This window comes from Pomacea canaliculata, linkage group LG10, assembly GCF_003073045.1.
Source record: "Pomacea canaliculata isolate SZHN2017 linkage group LG10, ASM307304v1, whole genome shotgun sequence".
Taxonomy (NCBI): Eukaryota; Metazoa; Mollusca; class Gastropoda; order Architaenioglossa; family Ampullariidae; genus Pomacea; species Pomacea canaliculata.
The window spans coordinates 20341994-20359671 of record NC_037599.1 but is presented as its reverse complement, the minus strand read 5'-3'; the positions used below and the strand labels follow the sequence as shown (position 1 = coordinate 20359671).

At 41.8% G+C, this 17678-nt stretch overlaps 1 protein-coding gene across 10 annotated transcripts in view; it reads right to left on the bottom strand.

The window, feature by feature from the left end:
• The window catches only part of LOC112573579 (probable 3',5'-cyclic phosphodiesterase pde-5), a 55688-nt gene that overhangs the window by 36325 nt on the left and 1685 nt on the right, over positions 1 to 17678 (bottom strand). For 6 of the 10 annotated variants that reach the window (XR_003101259.1, XM_025254074.1, XM_025254073.1 and 3 more), the window contains exons 2-4: positions 6535 to 6755; positions 5467 to 5718; positions 4322 to 4411 (exon numbers count right to left, since the gene is read on the bottom strand). Coding sequence is in view for 9 of the 10 variants with exons in the window: in XM_025254074.1 (XP_025109859.1) it covers positions 4322 to 4411; positions 5467 to 5647 (271 nt within the window). In the remaining variant the exon portion in view is untranslated. Of the gene's footprint in view, positions 1 to 4229; positions 4277 to 4321; positions 4412 to 5466; positions 5719 to 6414; positions 6756 to 17678 lie in introns of those variants that run through there. The other 4 variants (XM_025254071.1, XM_025254072.1, XM_025254077.1 and 1 more) reach the window with 4 other exon arrangements.

The following is a 17678-nucleotide window of genomic DNA, read 5'->3' as shown; positions in this document are numbered from 1 at the left end:
CATGTTGCAGTTCTTTACAGACACTCAAAAACCTGTCAACGATTTCACGCTTCCCTGACACTGACTGCAGTCTCCAGCACTCGGCTCTAATCCTCACATCAGCCTCCATCCCAGTGAGGGGGTGTATCCTTTAGTACAATGGGTCATCAATACAGCTCCACACTGAGGTAGACAGTGGTTTCTGTGTTGTTTAGCTTCTGAAGATATGAATGACTCACAAGGAATCAGAGGAAGCACCAAAGGTATTTGGGGTAAAGTTCCTAGGATTAGTAATTTTTCTATCTCTGTCATCCTCTCCCTACCACCTCCACCAGTGGTTCTCCGCTCCCGCAACTTATCAGCTCAAATTCCGTTGACCTTTGTGTTTGTCAACATCCTTGAAATGGTTGACAAGGGCAGCCGAGAGTGGTGTGTGGTCCTTCGAGATGCTGGCACGTCAAGGTAGGTCGTTTACCTACCCGTGTGGGAAACTGGGTTAGAAAATCAAGCAGATTATTTCCCGTCAGAAGCGACCTCAGATAGTGATTAATATTATTTTTCACACACACAAACTAACTACCCCCTGCTATACAGTTCTGATGGTTAGCCACAGATAAACTGCGCAAATAACATATATTAATATTGCCTTATAATGGTTGACAAAAGCAACTTATGAAAGCCTGTCTTTGTTGTGTATACCATTGGCAGGATCATCTTTGTCTATGGGCCCGTCTGGTCATGAACATTTCGGGCTATTCTAAGGGAAACCTTTCTAGGACATGATGGCGTGTTTTATTTTAGCGATGTTTCATTATCTTTGATAGTATCTCGGGTTATCAACTGCCTCTTTACTCTGTTATTCTTCTAAATGGCAACCTTACAAAATTTCCTTGGTTGTAAAAACAATAGTTAAACAACACTTTTTTCAAAGCGCCTAGACGGCTTATGATGTATGAAGTAACAAGTCTTTAGCATTTGCGGGTTAAAGATTAACCACTAATGTGTACACCTGCACCGAGCGCTGCAAACATTAAAAGAGAATAATGTGCGAGGGCAAACTAAGTTTAAAGCTAATTTACTGTAACTTAATATACTAGAGATAAGCGATATAAAATATCCTATGAAGGACTTCAGTGAAGAGGCTTAAAACAAAATCCCAGTTGTTAACAAATTCTTGACTTGCTTCAATAACCAAAATAGTCGATGAAACCGAGATGCTTTGCCCATCGTATCTTTGTCTATTCGAGCCCAGCTGGAGGTTTTAGTCCGCATGTACCCGCTTCTAATCGCTTTCATCCCCACCCACTCATCCACACACACGCACACACGCGCGCGACACATGAAGGGAGAGCATTAAAACATAAGCAGAGGATCACGTGCGTGTAACGGTCGTCCTTCGCATGGCGGGTGGTTGTTGTGACACAGTTTATCAGTCTGAAGCGTAGTTCCCTTTTGTTCTATGTGTCTTTTTAATTTTGTATTATTCATGCGCAGGAAAGAGGTTAAAATGATGACACGCTTGTACACAGTAAAGCATAATTAGCATGTAGTCCTAATTTCCTAATGTAAACGTATAACCCTGACATCCGTAGTGCTGACCTTGACCTGTGTATGATGTTCGTAGGCGTGTATCTATAGAATGGAAGACAGGTATTCATCTAGACTGAGGGCGACAGTATTTTGCACTGATAATCACCCAACCGTTAAAAAAGTATCAGATGGACCTCGGTGAAAAGTCCTCGTTTATTTTACACCCCACCAACCCCTCGAGCTAGATCACATGACCCATACGTGCCGTTAGGTCTGGGAAATAGTTCCAAAGTTACAACTAACTCCTATCCTAATGATGATCAAAGTAAGAAGCTTATGTTTCATGCGCAAAAGGTAACGTGCAAGAAACAGACTACCCGTATAAGAACTCGTTCACTCGCTGGGATCTCGGCTCACAGTAGGGCTACACACTCTCGGCAATCTCAAGTCACGAGACTTTTATCCCAGGCTCAGCGATCGAGTGGCACTGTAACCACTTGCGTGAAGGAAACATTGAGGAAAGCTCTCGGCCAGCAGGGTATTTGCTCGATATGCCGCGCGCCGGCGGGTACAAGACGATCGATAATCGATCGATTAATCCCCACCCCTGTTGGCGGTCTATCACTCAGGGGATGATTAGCTTGCAGATTTTCAGTGGCTCACCCGCGCCGCCACCCCTATGCCAACAAGCGTGAACTTGGAAATACGTCACTTCCGCCGCCGACATGCCGCACACGTTAAGGACCTCGTCAACAAAAGGGTTAAAAAGATAAACGAGACTTGGTCTCAGTCTGAGAGCTTTCTCAATTCAACAATTTCCACTACTGAAGAGTAGCTTTCCAGCATAAGAGATATGTGTAGATATTTTCTGCTTTTAAGACCATTGGGTGGCCAAACCTTTCATAAGCCACGTGTTCACAATTACAGGTACATGTAGTAGTTTCAGTAGTTTCAGTTTTAGTAGTTTCATTTGTTTTCCTTGCTTTATGTCTACATATGTGTCTCCATCTCTTTATCTACGTATCCTTCCATCTGAGTGTGCAATAGCATTTGTTTTAGTGGTCATTACAAGATATTAATCATCTTCTTCTACAATAAATTAGTCTCTAAACATAGACGTGCACACACAAAAACCAACTCCATGACACCACAGTACTACAGTGATATACATCGCTACATCTACAGCTATTAACAGAAATGTGAGCTAGTATTCATGAAGCTATCCATGCACTAAACATGGCGATATGGATTGATCCTTTCTCTATCCACAAGACAGAAACTATTATCTCCTGAAAGTAAGGGAGATTTCTATGCTTGAGTTTGGAACTGAGCATGTTGTGCATTTGGAACATTTGGAAACATATTTGGCGATAAGTGTTGATAAGCACAGTGCGACCTTATGTGCCGCGCTGCACGAGGTAAACTTTAAGCCAAAAGCAAGCTAAGTGCAACAGCGTGAAGCAGAAGTGTGACGAAGCCTGGGACTAGGTGCAGTGCGTGGCCAGCTGGCTAAGGAGAAGTCAACGAGAAGTCAACTAATAGTATACAATAAAAATAGTTAAACTTACTGTGTATTGTTTATCATTGGGCTCCTGAACTACAGATAAAGAAGCGTGCAACAAACGCGTGCAATATCGCTAAAACAGACAATTCAAAGTCAGAGAGTGTGAAATAAACTGTCTACAGTGTGAAACAGCTTTAACTGAACATGAAACAATAGTAAGCTCCTCAGTGACTCCCATCTCGGTTTTTTTTTTTTTTTAACGGTTGATTTATAGTTCAAACATAAACAAGGCTTTCGACACCATCGCGAGAAGCCGACTTTAGGGTCGAGCACTGCGACCCTTGACTGAGCTCTGATCGTGATGAATGGCCATGGAGAGGAAAGGTCGCTTGGCACTGACAAGGCACAGTCCGACTGGCGAACAACAGTCGCTGGCTCGATGGGATATGGGAGAAGTGCAGGACTCAGGAGCTCCTCCGATCACTAAGTACTCCTGTCGGGTGCAGAAAGGGTCTTTGCCATTGTTTACGGCCTCATAAACGCCACCGACCACAAGCAGCCAGTTTGGGTAACACAACTCTGAGTGTTTTGATAACAGCGAGTTGTCGTACATGACAAAAGACGATTTCTAGCAGACAGCAAAACATTCAACTGTTACATCATCTGTTACACCGAGCATTGGTCGGGTGTTACAATGGTGGAAGGACAGAAATGTTTACAAGTATGTCGCATCATGTTAGTTTTGGGGACCTTTAGAAGGGAGAGGTGAGTAAGAGAGATGGAGGAGGGTGAGGACCCTCGTTTTTTTTGTTTTTGTTTTTTTTTTTATTGTTTTTTTTTTCTAGCCAACGCAAACATCAGATGCGACTTCATTTTTCTGGGAACTGATTTCCTGTCCTTCCTGTCATCTTGTGTTTTGTTTGTGTGGCCAGCATTTTACACGCTGATTGTTAAGGAAATAATTTATGAGGTCTAACCACGAACTTGTATTACTGGACTGCTGGTAGACGCTTTTTGCAGTTAACTACTAAAACGAGGCATGAGACTACAAAGCTTCCGGTTTAGTCACATTCTTTGTTTAGGCTCGCCGAAACTAACAACGGAGAACTTCGCAAGAGGCTAAGCGTTGGTCTTGGTAGGCAGACAGCAATCCACTTATACACGTCAATGGTTTAACTGTAACTGGGACCAGGTAAACGTCAGCAAACCTTCTCACCTAGTCCGTCTTCCACGCACAGACACCACGACCACGACAACAACATGTCCACAACGACGATGTCACCTGACTGACAGGTCCGAAGCACTGACCTTGAGGCCTGAGGTCGTCCCCGTTGGCGATGCCATAGGCATAGCCATGACCGGAAATGACGTGAGGCGCCTGGCTGACGACGCTGTAACCTGCACGTGCAGCATGACATTTGTCGCGTGACTTTCGGGCAAGTGTGCAAGGCGGGTGACAGGTGGCGGGCGTGTGAACAGGCGCTCGTGTTTGTGTCACTCGCCCGCCTCCAGCAAAGCAAAAGGAAGCTACTAGAGCAGGGTGCAAGTAGTGGCGCCGCTACTTAAATGTCTACAAGAGTGCAAAACTGTTTTCAAATCATTGATGTAAGCAGGCGGTACTAATCTATGTGATACACCTTTACAAATTATCTCGATGCAAGTCTGCCAGTAAAAGAAAATCTCATGCACAAAAAGGTCGTTGATCACCACACTCATGTCATAGAATTCTCCTCATTAATAGACGATGCTAGCTTTCTTACTGCCTGTAGCCTTGACAACTATATCTATCTAAACTCATCAATGTACTTTCCTGATATCAGGGGAGCTAATAATGACCATGATATGGTTTGAAGCTTGAATATAGGGAACGACAGTAAAATTATTCCTACAGAATTTGGAAACGGATATTTTTCTCTGTGCTCGCTCATTCGAAAATACGTTTTGCACTCGAGTAGGTCTTTAACTTTGAAGAGTCAAGGTTCATGAAAGCCATTTTCTTAGCTGTCGATGAGGTGAAAAGAAAAAAAGTTGACAAAGAAATAAAGCAGCAAACAAATAAACAACAGAAAAAGGAAAAAGAAGCGAATTTGACTATCATAACTAAGACAGAGTTACCCTGACAAATGTCAATGCTGATGCTGCTTGGTTATCTAAGTGTTACCAAAGTGCTTAAAAAGAAAATATATCTATATTGCAATTTTAGAGTTTATCCGATTTAATATTCTGTCTGAGGCTCCAAACAACAACACTTCTGTGTTGACATAAATGTAAAGATATACTTGAAATGCATTGTTTATACTGTGTGCAACAACAAATATCAATCATGCATGTGTCTGGCAATCTGCACGTGTGGGTGTCTGCACGCGCACTTGTGTAAATAGACTCAAGAGTAGCTGTGTAAGCGGAAACAGCGATCCATAATGCACGGGACAGTGAGTGGTACTCATACCTACCTGTGACAAACATATCCTGTAGGGTCTGCGACTGGTGGCTGCGGTGAGCTCCCCTGCGGGGGTCAGATGAGTTGTGGGGTATCCGTGGCCTCCAGCGGTTGGAGGACAGCCGGGTGTTTGCCCCAGCCCCCTGTAAGGGTGGCAGACGGCGACTAGCAATCTGACGGACCGGGCTGGACATGGTATCGTGTGCTTGATGTTTACATCACAATAGTTATTTACTTCCCGTTGTCACGTGATGTCGTGGACGCGCTGAAACAGAGATGAAACTGCTGTTAGTCGAATCACACAGCAGATGAATGGTATTTGAGAGATTACATTACTGTCAACCTAATCGAACAAAATCAAACTTTAACCAACAGATGTCAGACAAACTAAATATATCTCACATCAAGTGCTGAAAAACTGAAATGATCATATTGTCTCTGACAAGTTGTTATCGGCATCTCCACATGATTAATGAACCGAAAATACTGTACCCAAAATATTTTCGACATTAGCTTCTTAATATAACTGCGAGGAAACAAATTATTTTCACTTTTTCAAACTTGCTTTTATTATCAATCAATGTCCCCGCGACACAAGATCGTGACAATGATATGTCACCAGACAGAGACAAACAGATCGATCAGATCGACCACACAACAGTGTGTGGTTAGTGTAGAGGCGTGCGCACGCGATACTTAATTCACACTGTGCACCTTGCATGCACTAGGGACACCCCACTGTAGCCATTGTACCCACTGAACAATTCGCTCAGACTTTTAGACCTTACACTAAGGAATTCACACAGTACATCTGGCTTACAATAAGGTTCTTAAACTGTGAGACAAAATGTACGAAATATTCAAAGCCACTGTTTTTGTTTCTTTCCCCTTATGACAGGAAGCAACCTCTACAGCCAAAGTGTTCGATCGTGCACATTAGAACAAAGAGGTGACAACTCACAGGTAAATGTGTGGCGAGATCATCAGGTGTGCACATCAAAAGAACGAGGTGACAACCCACAGGTAAATGTGTGGCGAGATCATCAGGTGTGCACATCAAAAGAACGAGGTGACAACTCACAGGTAAATGTGTGGCGAGATCATCAGGTGTGCTGTCGCTCGGTCCGTGGCGATCTCTGACGGAGACGGATTCAGCTTCAGGGCGACGTCTGGCGGAGACTGTAGGCCCCACGGGAGGCCAGCGCGTGCTACCCCCTACAGACACCTGCGCCCTCTCGCCAATAAGCGTTCGATGGCACAGCAGCAACAAAGCAGAAATGAGCTGATCGTTGCCATGGAAACCTGAAAACATAAAAGCCGAGGGTATTTTACAGAAGCCCTTTCTGGACAGCCGAGTGGTTAAAGCGCTGGCGTCCGAACTGAGAGGTGTGCCTGTTCAATACCCGTGTAGCGCAGTCGACCCAGCTGGCCGGAGTAGGTACAACTTAGAGTGTTTGGGAGGATAATGCAGCGAAGGGGAGGAGATAGGCACCTAGTGGGATCTCTAACACCTCACTCCCTAACGACCTGAAAGGTCAGGGGACTACTTTTACCTTTACCTTACTTGCTTAAAGAGGGGAAGAATATGTCAATTTGTGAATAGGTTTGAGAAGATGAATGACGACACTGGATGATATAATAAATAAAAGTTAGCTTTATACTCCTGTAGTTTCGGTTTTCCAGTGAGGTGATTTTGAACAGCTTTGCTTCTTTAAGAAAATCTCTTTCGATTAAGTACAAAAAATTAAGGTCAATAATCTAACGAGCAAATGGCACCCAGTAGACAAAAAGTCCACAAGATTGTAAAAGATGCACTAAAGTCAAAGAATCAAAATAAAACCATGTATAGCAGCCATTTTTAAAGCTCAAGGTAGAACTCATGATATGACCTTTAATGCCATTTGTCCTTCCGTTTACCACTGAGTTAAATCACAATCAGATGCGGGATGTAACGGTATGTAACGGACCCCCAACCTACGTCTTCAATCAGCTTATGATCACATGGAATCATTATTGACCACTTTCAGACCACGTGCCTCTGGACGTGGGCAGGCAGCTGCGATAAGATCCGTTTGAAAGGCAAACATTAACAAGAGAATGGAATAAATTATTAAGTGCCGCAGAGTCTGCAAGTTTGAAAAATACTGTTGGCCAGCCAGATACACCTGTAACACATGTACATATTATTTTTTTTCTAAAAAAAAAAAATTGCTGAAGCTTGCAAAAGTGAGCAGGTGTCTCGTGTGGACTACCTGAATGGCTGTGATCTATGGCTGTCAACTGCTTGAGACACTCCTGGTCACGACAGGTGAGGGTCTGACACTTTGATGGCGGCTGGAGCAGACACTTGGTCGTCTTTATGTTGAGACTCAGCTTACTGTTCTCGTTCATCACTCGACCATCACCCTCACACAAGTCTCGCCCTGTTTGGTTTCAGTCTGACCAAAACTAGAGAAGACTGAATTCTGCTATCTTTGTGTAAACAAATAAACTGATACAAAGATTTGAATACTGAAGTAGTATTTTGTTCAACCTGGTGAAAGGGCAATCTGTCCTCTTGGAAACTAATGACATAGTGTGTTAAAGGAATTTTGTTTGATAAAGTACTACAAGTCCAGTGCAGATGAATTTCCTATGCCCGATACATTAAAACATTGTTAAAGAAAACTCTTTAGACAGGAATGTGGGGTTCTATCCTCTTATTTCTGTACTCTGCTCCCCTGTTGTTCATTACTCTGTTAACTTCTCAGACATCACTACTGCCTATGACTACAGATGCCTACCACTAATTATGTCTGTGGATCTCTTATGTCGGTAAGAAATCAGATATTCAAAGTGTTTTCTGCTCGAGACATCTTGACACAGACACTTGATCCATCAGCTTCAAAAAAATGTCAAGGACTTCAGCAGGAGAAAATGAATTATGATAATCAAAGTGAGTCTCCTTTAGTCATTTTCGCATGGCCAGTACGAAAGTCGGTCAGCCGTTGTTTCAGTTAGCGAGGGTGTCTACTCACAAAGACTACCCACAGAATTAACATGAGCGTGAAAAGGTCAGGCACGCTTGATTATCTTTTCATGGCTGACCTCACTATAGATATCGACCTGTCTTAAATAAAACATCGCACAAGAGATGAAGAGGAGTGCAAGCAAACTAAAAGCAATCATCTAAACATTTTCATTTCAAACGTTGTTTTAAACCGATCAATCAGCAACTTACATGGCCGTGAATTTTTCATGCTGAAAGTACAAACTGCCAGCGCAGGCAAACACCCGCCAGTGAGGGCGTGTAGCCTCGAGCAAACAAAACTTTAGCAAACGAGCTTAAGAGGACTCGGACTCATTAGTACATGAATGAAACTTTGTCACCACACCTTTTCGTCCATCTTGTCTGCCTTAGCTAGCTTTTTCACTTGCCATTAACCTGACAGAATATCCCATTTGGCTTACTGAATATCTGATTAGCCTTGGTTTTACTTTATGTGGAAATGTGTAACCGATGGTGATAGATTCTAGTTCCGTGTACTGAGTTATTGCACCCTTCATCTAACTGGGAGGGCCTCCGCCATTGGTTGAATGTCTTGATACAGGTGTCATCCAGTACTGTTCTGTCTGCTCTATTTTCTATTTATATTCTTTGACAATAGCGGGAAATGTTTAAATCCTTTAAATTAGTCGGCTGAAGACATGATCAGTTCCCTCAACCGTGACCTACTGCTCCGATTCTTTAAACCAGTCTGTTGATAAATTGTTCAGATTCCTTAATCCAGTCGAGAGCACACATTCCCTGAACCAATCGTATGATTAGTTTAGATAACACACATTCGGTTTCACATTTCTAACCAGTTTGGTAGACAGTAAAAGTAGCAGAAGAATGTCATCAACCGATCGGAAAGTCTGGAACCCAGGGTCAGGATATGACCAGACGACAATAATCAGCGCATTCCTTCCACTTATCGCGTGCTTAATATCGATTGGAAGACAGGTGACTGGTGCGTTTACGACTGGCTTGTTAAATGATGAAAGCCACAAGCGGAAGTGTGCATTGTCCTCTGATCTCCACAGTGGGGCGGACTATTAGGTGGTGACCTTAAAGGCCTGCTACAGTCAAAACAGAGCAAGCAGACCAGCCAGACATATCGATCTGATACCTAATTCCCAGATTAGATAAAAAACATAATAACGTTTCAGAAATATGTACAGGTGAGTATTGGTGGTCTTTGATAAGCTGCTTTAGAGAAAAGCAAGAAATTTAAATTTAAATGTCAATTTTCGCAACGAAGTATTGTCAAACTAAAATACTTTCAATCATTTGTACTCGATTCATGTCCTAGTAAAAAGCAATAAAGAGAAAATAGTATCCATTTATTAGTGTCAATTAAAATAAACCTCTTGCACATGTTCATTTCAAAGCAAAGTCTTCCCAAATATATTAATCCAAGGTAAATATTCACGATCCATTCTGAACAGGAGAAAAATTACCCAGCTTATTATCCACCTAACCCTGAAAATCTACTTAATCACCATTATTGCTCTTTCTAAAGACATTAGAAGTTAACATTTAAAACAGGGATAAGAGTAGATAAAATATACTGAAATGCCATAGTCACATGCTTTATTGCTTAGTTTGCTATTCCTTGCCAAAGAGACATTTGTGTCAGGCTTTATGCTCCTCGCAATGTTCCCATTATACAAAACAAAATTAAATTAATATTTACTTTTCTTAGCTCTCTATATAATGGATCGTAAATTTTTCAAGATTTCAGATTTCGTCTAACGGGAAAGAAGTAATGTGTGCTTCTTCTTTAGAAACAGAAATACACAGTCACACACACACATACACACAGAGAGAACAGGACAACATGTACTCTGCCACGCATACTTTGTATAGACAAGCTAATGTTTATCATCTTTAGTATTTACTTCAGTTATCCTTCAATAGTCTGCGAATGTTGCAAATTATTTTGGTAAAACGTAGTTAGAGACACGGATTTAGTTAGGCTCCATTGTTTTCCCCGTTGCCGTGGATACTAAGTGAATCTTAAACACCGCGGCTATCCGCAGTCTAGCAACACCTCAATGTTTGTCCACAAATTAGTAGCAGTGTCCAGTCAGCGAAGAGGAGAATAAACTGTGTGACATCTTCTAGTAAGGACCCAACCATATGAGATGATTTGAAAAGAAAATAACAACTGGAAGAAAGAGGATAACCAGTGTGATGTCTTCACATCTGTTAATAAGCGATTTGTTTGTCCTGTAAACCCTCCTGAAAAAATACGTCTTGTTTGGAGCAGAAAACAAAGTGGAGTGTGTCAGCATGAAGAGCAAAACCAATTCTTGAATTAGCGGGTTAAATATATATATCTCTTCCTACCCCACCCCCACTTTACTCTCCTACTCTTTTGTTCATTCTTTCTTTCTTTTCGCCTGAACCACAGAAACCATAATTAGCAGGCGTAGAAATTTGTTAATTTCAATGTTGAATATGTTTGATACGTGAATACTCTTACAAAGAGACAGTCGACCCTTTACATAAAATTCCAATTCCGTCAACTGCTTAACCGTTCACGTTCTAAAATCATTGAATTCCATTTACGCATGCGCCATCCACAAATGTCTGCCAGATCAGGAAACATAAGTGAGACCAAAAAAAAAAAAAAAAAAAGAAAGAAGCGGCCAGCAAAGTGCTTGGTAATAGGTTTCTTCTGTCAGACCTCGATACTAATTGGCTGATAAAATATGTCCAGCTGGGTTCAGGCTGTAATTGATATTCCCACCTTGCAACCAATCGGTTCGCGTGCCCAGCGAATTTGAAGAATGTGGAATTAATTGCTTGCAGAACTTTCCAGAACCAAAGGGTTCATAGCTCATTATCCAGCAAACAAGGTAGAGGTTGTAGAAACAATAGGTAAGTTGACACGAGTCTAAACTTGAAGATAGTGTCTGATATGGCTATTTTCACTACAGGAAGCAGACAGTTGCAGTCGTTAGCCGTGTTACACCCACATTCTAGAATATCCTGAATGTAGTTCATTAGAATAGGAACTGCTTTCTACAAAACAAACGAACGACATATTGTCTTACAGGTTGTCTGATGTATTGTCTTACATATTTTGTCTCGTATATTGACTTAAATGTTATCTCAGTTCCATCTCTGTTTACATGCTCGTCTTTCCTCTCACCCTTTTCGAGCTTATAAATAAATATGAAGAAATAATGTTCGTAGCAATTAAGCTCAAAGAAACTGAAATTATATTTATAGAAATAAGGCTGGAAAGAAAATTATGTTTACAGAAATTATTGTTATACTCATGTCACGACGCCTAGCGCGTTCTTTCTCTCAGAAAAAAAAGATTTGCCTGTACGAGTCTGCCCGTGTTTACTAAACGAAAACTCAAAAGAACAAATCCTGACTAGAAAAATACAGTCGCTAACACAATGGCGTTTTCTTTGACTATCACACTCAATCTTCTACTCACTCGCAAGCCACATCGTCTTGGCAAAGGCTCTCTTCGAACTCAATCCGTCTTCTATCCGCTCTCTATCCTCCTTCTCCTTCCACTCGCTAACGTTCTTTCTCTTCTATCTACTCTCTAACGTCCTCTTCTTCACTCTGCCCTCCAACGTCCTTTCCTTCTAGCTCCTTCCAAACGTCTCCTCTTCTTCTAGCTGCTTCCTAACGTTACCTCCTTTTTTGACGTCACTATTTTTTTGACGTCACTTTACGTCATTTATCACGTTCCATTTAGAAAACGTCCATCATTCGCTCCCTTGCATCCACACACGCGCCCAGTCCTGACACTCTGACTAGATCCATGACAACTCATTACGGTCGTTAGTAAAAATTAAGGTCATGAAAATAATCCTTAAAGACATGTTTTCATAAGAGTTGTGTACTTCTATAAAGATTATCACACAAATCAATCCATCTTCCAGGGAAACCAAGACTACTGCTGGCCCGCTGTCTGGTCTCTGACCCCAGGGGTAGATATTACATCCACTCATGCCTTGAGTACCCCGTTATCCATCTCCAGAAAATATAGCTCTACTGGAAATAACGGACAAAGAAAGCAAACCAATTCCAGGAAGACCACAAATTGCAATAAAAAATAACCGACAAACGATCTCTGAGGTAAGGAACACCACCGCATTGACAACGAGTGTCTGACATAAGGCTAACTTATCTAACCACTTTCCCCGTGCTAGCCTTACATGTGTCACTTTAGCATGCATGCTGATGAGGGTCGCGACCTTTGTGCAGTTCACGACGTATGGTTACAAGCAGGAGCCGCTGGGATTATGGAGGTTAACTGCAGGCACGTGGCTGCCGCCCTCAGACCGCGATATCGCATTCCACGGTGGGCAGACCCAGGCTCGTATATGCGGATAATACGCCGAGGGCTGCATTGTTGTTAGCAGCGGTGGGAATTATTTGCACGCGCTCCACGCGCTGCTCCTTCACGCAAAAACAGAAATCTGTGCACAATTAAAGGTGTTTATATATGATAAACACGTTTGCCCCTCAAGAAATGAGATTTACCCAAGATAAGAATGTTTACAAATGACAAACTTGTTTACATTCAGTAGATGAGTGTGTGCTCAGCATAAAATGCTGCAGTTTAATTTGTTTACATACTATTGAAATGTTTAGATACAATCAACGGGTTTTACACATAACAAAAGTGTTTGTGTTTGCAGAATAAACATTAGAATACCTTTATGCAAAGTGCACGTGCGCTGTTTTCCGAACTTCCTGCAGCCCAAGATGAGTTGTCGATCGTTATTTCGCCAAGCCAAGCGACAAGAGATACAATTTGCCCTCATCGGACATTCCGTCTGGTTGAAAAGAATAATTACCCTTCATCTTCCCTGTACATGCAGAATCCACGAATTGGAAAACACACACACACCCGCATGAGTGTAATCATTTCCCACTAATAAAAGAAGTTACTTATAATGCATTTAAATGTTTAAATCTGCACTTAAATTTATGGCACATTAGGATGGTGTCCGGTTGAAGATCTGGTGACACTTAATACCAGGCATTGCACTAAAACAACACTAAAGTACTCACTATCCTGAAATATTATACGATGAGATAAGTCATACACATTTTTGCTCTCGCATGTGTACGATGAATTACTAACACCTTGACGAGCCCTCGCAAACGGGTATAGTTAAGATGAACAATAATCGTTTGGCCTTCAGCTGTAGTCAAAGAGATGGAGAATGAAGACAGTGGATGCTGAAGGTGGAAGTCAGACGAAAGTACAATGTTTAAAGAGCTGCACGAAGACGACAACACAACTCGTCCATCGGATGGTAAAACCACAATGTTATTATTTAATTATTTACAGGTGGTTTTCAACCGGTCTTCTTTTTTGCATCGACACAGACATATTCAACTGCCTCTCAAGGACCTCCATTTTTCTTGACCTAAGTCTATCACCTTTACAGGTGTGTCGATGGTGAGTTGTGTTTTCTTGACCTAAGTCTATCACCTTTACAGGTGTGTCGATGGTGAGTTATGTTTTCTTGACCTAAGTCTATCACCTTTACAGGTGTGTAGATGGTGAGCTGTGTTGATAAACAGTAAACTGTTTGAGCTCGACTGTGTGACACCGGGTGCTAGCCACATTACCACAAGATGATTTCTACCGGTAACATACCAAGATGAAATGCTAATTAACTGATTAACCTTCCACAGCTATCAACCTTTAGTAATCAGTAAGTATAAAGGGTTTAACGATAGGCTTATCGCCCAGACGCACGATACACGTATATATATATATCACTGCGGTTGTCACAAATCGACATTTCTCAAATTTTGTGAAAATATTAGCGGTTTGTTTTTGTCGGTCTTGTTTTGTTATATTTATTGACAGTAGAGACGCCAGGTGTCTCTGGGTCGTCATCGCTGACCCCTTCGATCGATATCCTGCCACGTATCGCCACGTACACGAACTGTGAACATTCAGAAAGGTTTGTTTATGAAAGCCATGAATTGACCTTTAGTTTCCCACAAGCTTTAAAATTCCATAATGCCTCACGTAGAGTGATTGTTAAACAGGAAAAGACTGGCTGTAGCGAGAGTCAATACACTCGAGAGTGCCAACAGCTGAAATCAATCTCTTTTCAGTTTCTCGACCCCTTTGAGCATTTGAAGTGAATAGGAGACATTCAGTGTGCAATAGAAATGAATAGACAGACATTCATTTCACCTATTCCTTTCAACAACTTGCACTGACACCCCTTTCTTTTGTCACTAGGAAATGTCTCCTCAAAATCTTGTCAAGAAGAGAGAATAATATGAGCCCGACCTGTTCTTCGTGGTCTTCCAGATTTGTGTAGCCATATTCTTTTTAAACTTTGCAGTCGGTGTGTGTGTATACCCTAGTCGTGCTTCCAGAGCTCTGTAGACACATTTGGTTGTTTTGCAGGTTGCGGGGTAACAAGTCAATCAATAAGCCGTGAAAATAGTTCAATGGTTAAAATAATGTCTGTTGCTACAATTGAAAACTACACAATTTAATTTGTTTTTTGAACTTACGAGTTTCAGAATTAATCACCGTTCTGTTGTTTTCTACTTAGGCAAGTTCGCGCGTACACATGCAAAGATCTGTAGGTTTGTGTGTTTATATTCAGAAAAAAAAAACATTGTTGTGTCCCACTTCAGAGCAGTGTATGTGATGCTATCAGATCTCCGGCATTGCTAGACACCCTGCCAATGCTTCGCCATACCGCCTCCTTGATCCGCAAGTTTAACAAACACATTACAAACCGGAAGTGATCAGTCCGCTGTCTGGGAGGTGAGTCTTGGAGGTGAGTCCACTCCGTCAACAACACTGCACTCGTGCAAAGCGAAATATGGGAAGGGAAAAGAGTATTTCATGGGTAAACAAGTTTAAAACAATAATCTGTTTATGTCTGTTTGTTTGTTTGTTTGTTTGTTTGTTTGTTTGTTTGTTTGTTTGTTTGTTTGTTTGTTTGTTTGTTTGTTTGTTTGTTTGTTTTCCTTACCTCACTTTGTAGAACAAATATATTTTTGTTCTTAAAAACTTTCGAGAATATCGGCATTATACTCCATGTCGTGAAGACAACAGTCAGTGTGGACACAATTTGCTAAAAAAATATCCGACACTCAGACAGCAGCTGTTTTTTACAAACACTAGCATAGAGGACTGATTGTTTGCAAAATGACAATGTAACTGGACACCATCAAGGCAAAAGCTAGCTTCTGGAAGCGGGAAGTACAAAGTATTTATTGTTCGTAGGATGTCAAGCTATATGCACTCTCATATAAAAGTATATCCCCAAACAGGATTACGTATTTCACAGTTTCCATACATTTGTCTTACTATGGAAATAATGCTTTCTGAACAGTCTTCAACAAACATATTCTGGTGAGCAAAAGAAGAAGAATAGTGCACTTTTACAGTGCACCTTCAGAAAGTCAGAAAATCTGGCTAAAAACTAACCATCTTGTAAAATTCTTGCACATCGTATGTCTCACACCACTGCTGATGGATTATGCAAGTTTTAAAGTGCTTTGCACACCTCACACACGGCCCAAGGGCAAAGCGCGATTAGCATAGTTCTAAGACAGCTATTTATACGCCCTGTAGTGCACCCCGGGTTGTGCTCGATGAGAGAATTATGTTCTCAGGTGGTGTGTGCCACATCAGAAATTTTTCACAGATGGGCTGTGCACGATCAGACAGTGTTCACAGGTGGGCTGAGCTCGACCAGAGAGCATTCTCAGGTAGGTCTCCTCGATCAGAAAGTGTCGTCAGGTGCGCTGAGCTCGAGTTTGTCAGGAGCACCGCGACAATCAGACAATGGTCGTCGGTAATTACAGGAGCTCTGCTTCTTATTTTTTCCCCTTGTCGAGATTCTAGCAAAAAATGTTAAAGTGGTGCTTAACATAACAATTTAAACCTCGTCCTCCCATCTACACTACTTCTTACCTTCTTTCCCGCGAGCTTTTATCGTCTTTTTAGAACAATAACAACACCTGTCTCTGTATGAGTTTTGTGAAAGTTTTTATCTCTTTGGAGGTCAATACTTGGCGATTTGAAATGCAAATGATTCTCCCTGCTTGGCAGACGAGATCTTTTTCTTTTCTGTCCTGAGCTTGTTATTCTTCAGGTGAAATGCAGTGGGGACAATGCCATCCTGCGGGACGAGACGAACGAGCGAATGTGGTCGGTCGCATTAAGGACTTTTGTTATTGCCAAGTCCTTCTTTGTAAGCCTCGGATTCACTCTATTGTCGATGGTCCATCGGAATGAGACAGTTGTAATTGAACTGAGTTTAACAGTATGGTGATAGTCAGGAGGAGGTACCAGATGAAGTTTCTCCAAATAATGACCCCTCCTCCCTCGTGCTTGACTTCTGATAATGGTATGGCCGCGGCTGGGATTGGAAAACCATTGAAACAGCGGCCACCAGCAGAAAAGCAAAATGTGGTGCCGGTGGTATAACTCGGCATTTACATAGGAAAAGAAGCCTGTGTTGCACCTGACAAACAGGTCTTTACACAGTATGCACACCTATTTACAAAATGTAACGGCGTTTACAGATGACAGAAGCGGACCACAAACCCGTATTTGCATAATATCAAAACGTGTTTACACATACCAACGGCTTAGTTACACCATATAAATTTATTCTTACACATGAAATATGCCTACTTCTGGACAGAGAAGTGATCACCACCAGCAAAAATCGTGTCGAGTGATGTGTTTTGCTCGTTAGGCTAACTGCATGTCTAAGAAAGAATGTATTCACTACCACCAAAAACTTAATAGATTGTCGCAATCTGACACGGACATGAGAATGAGAGAAGTGAGAAGTGTAGGGGGATAAGGGAGAGAGAGAATGAAGAAGTCAGGGAGTTGCTTTAAGCCGTCAGCAACTAAAAGGTTAATCACGACAAAGCAGTCGGCAGAAAACAGCGCGTGCCCGAGACGAGATGTGAACCCAGGCATCAAATTCTGTAATGGTAACAAACGGTTACCAGGTGCGCCACCGGACCGCACGTGGGAAGGAGAAAGAGCAAGAGAGAGGAGCAACCAGAACCATGCTACCTGCTGTCTTAATATCTTTCTTTTTTTCAAAAATAAATTTAGTCAAGATTTGCGTTCAGGCTTTATGAATTATTCAAAGAAAAACATCAGTTCTGGCCATGCGCTCTAACCCTGTATAGTTTGTAATTGGTGTCAG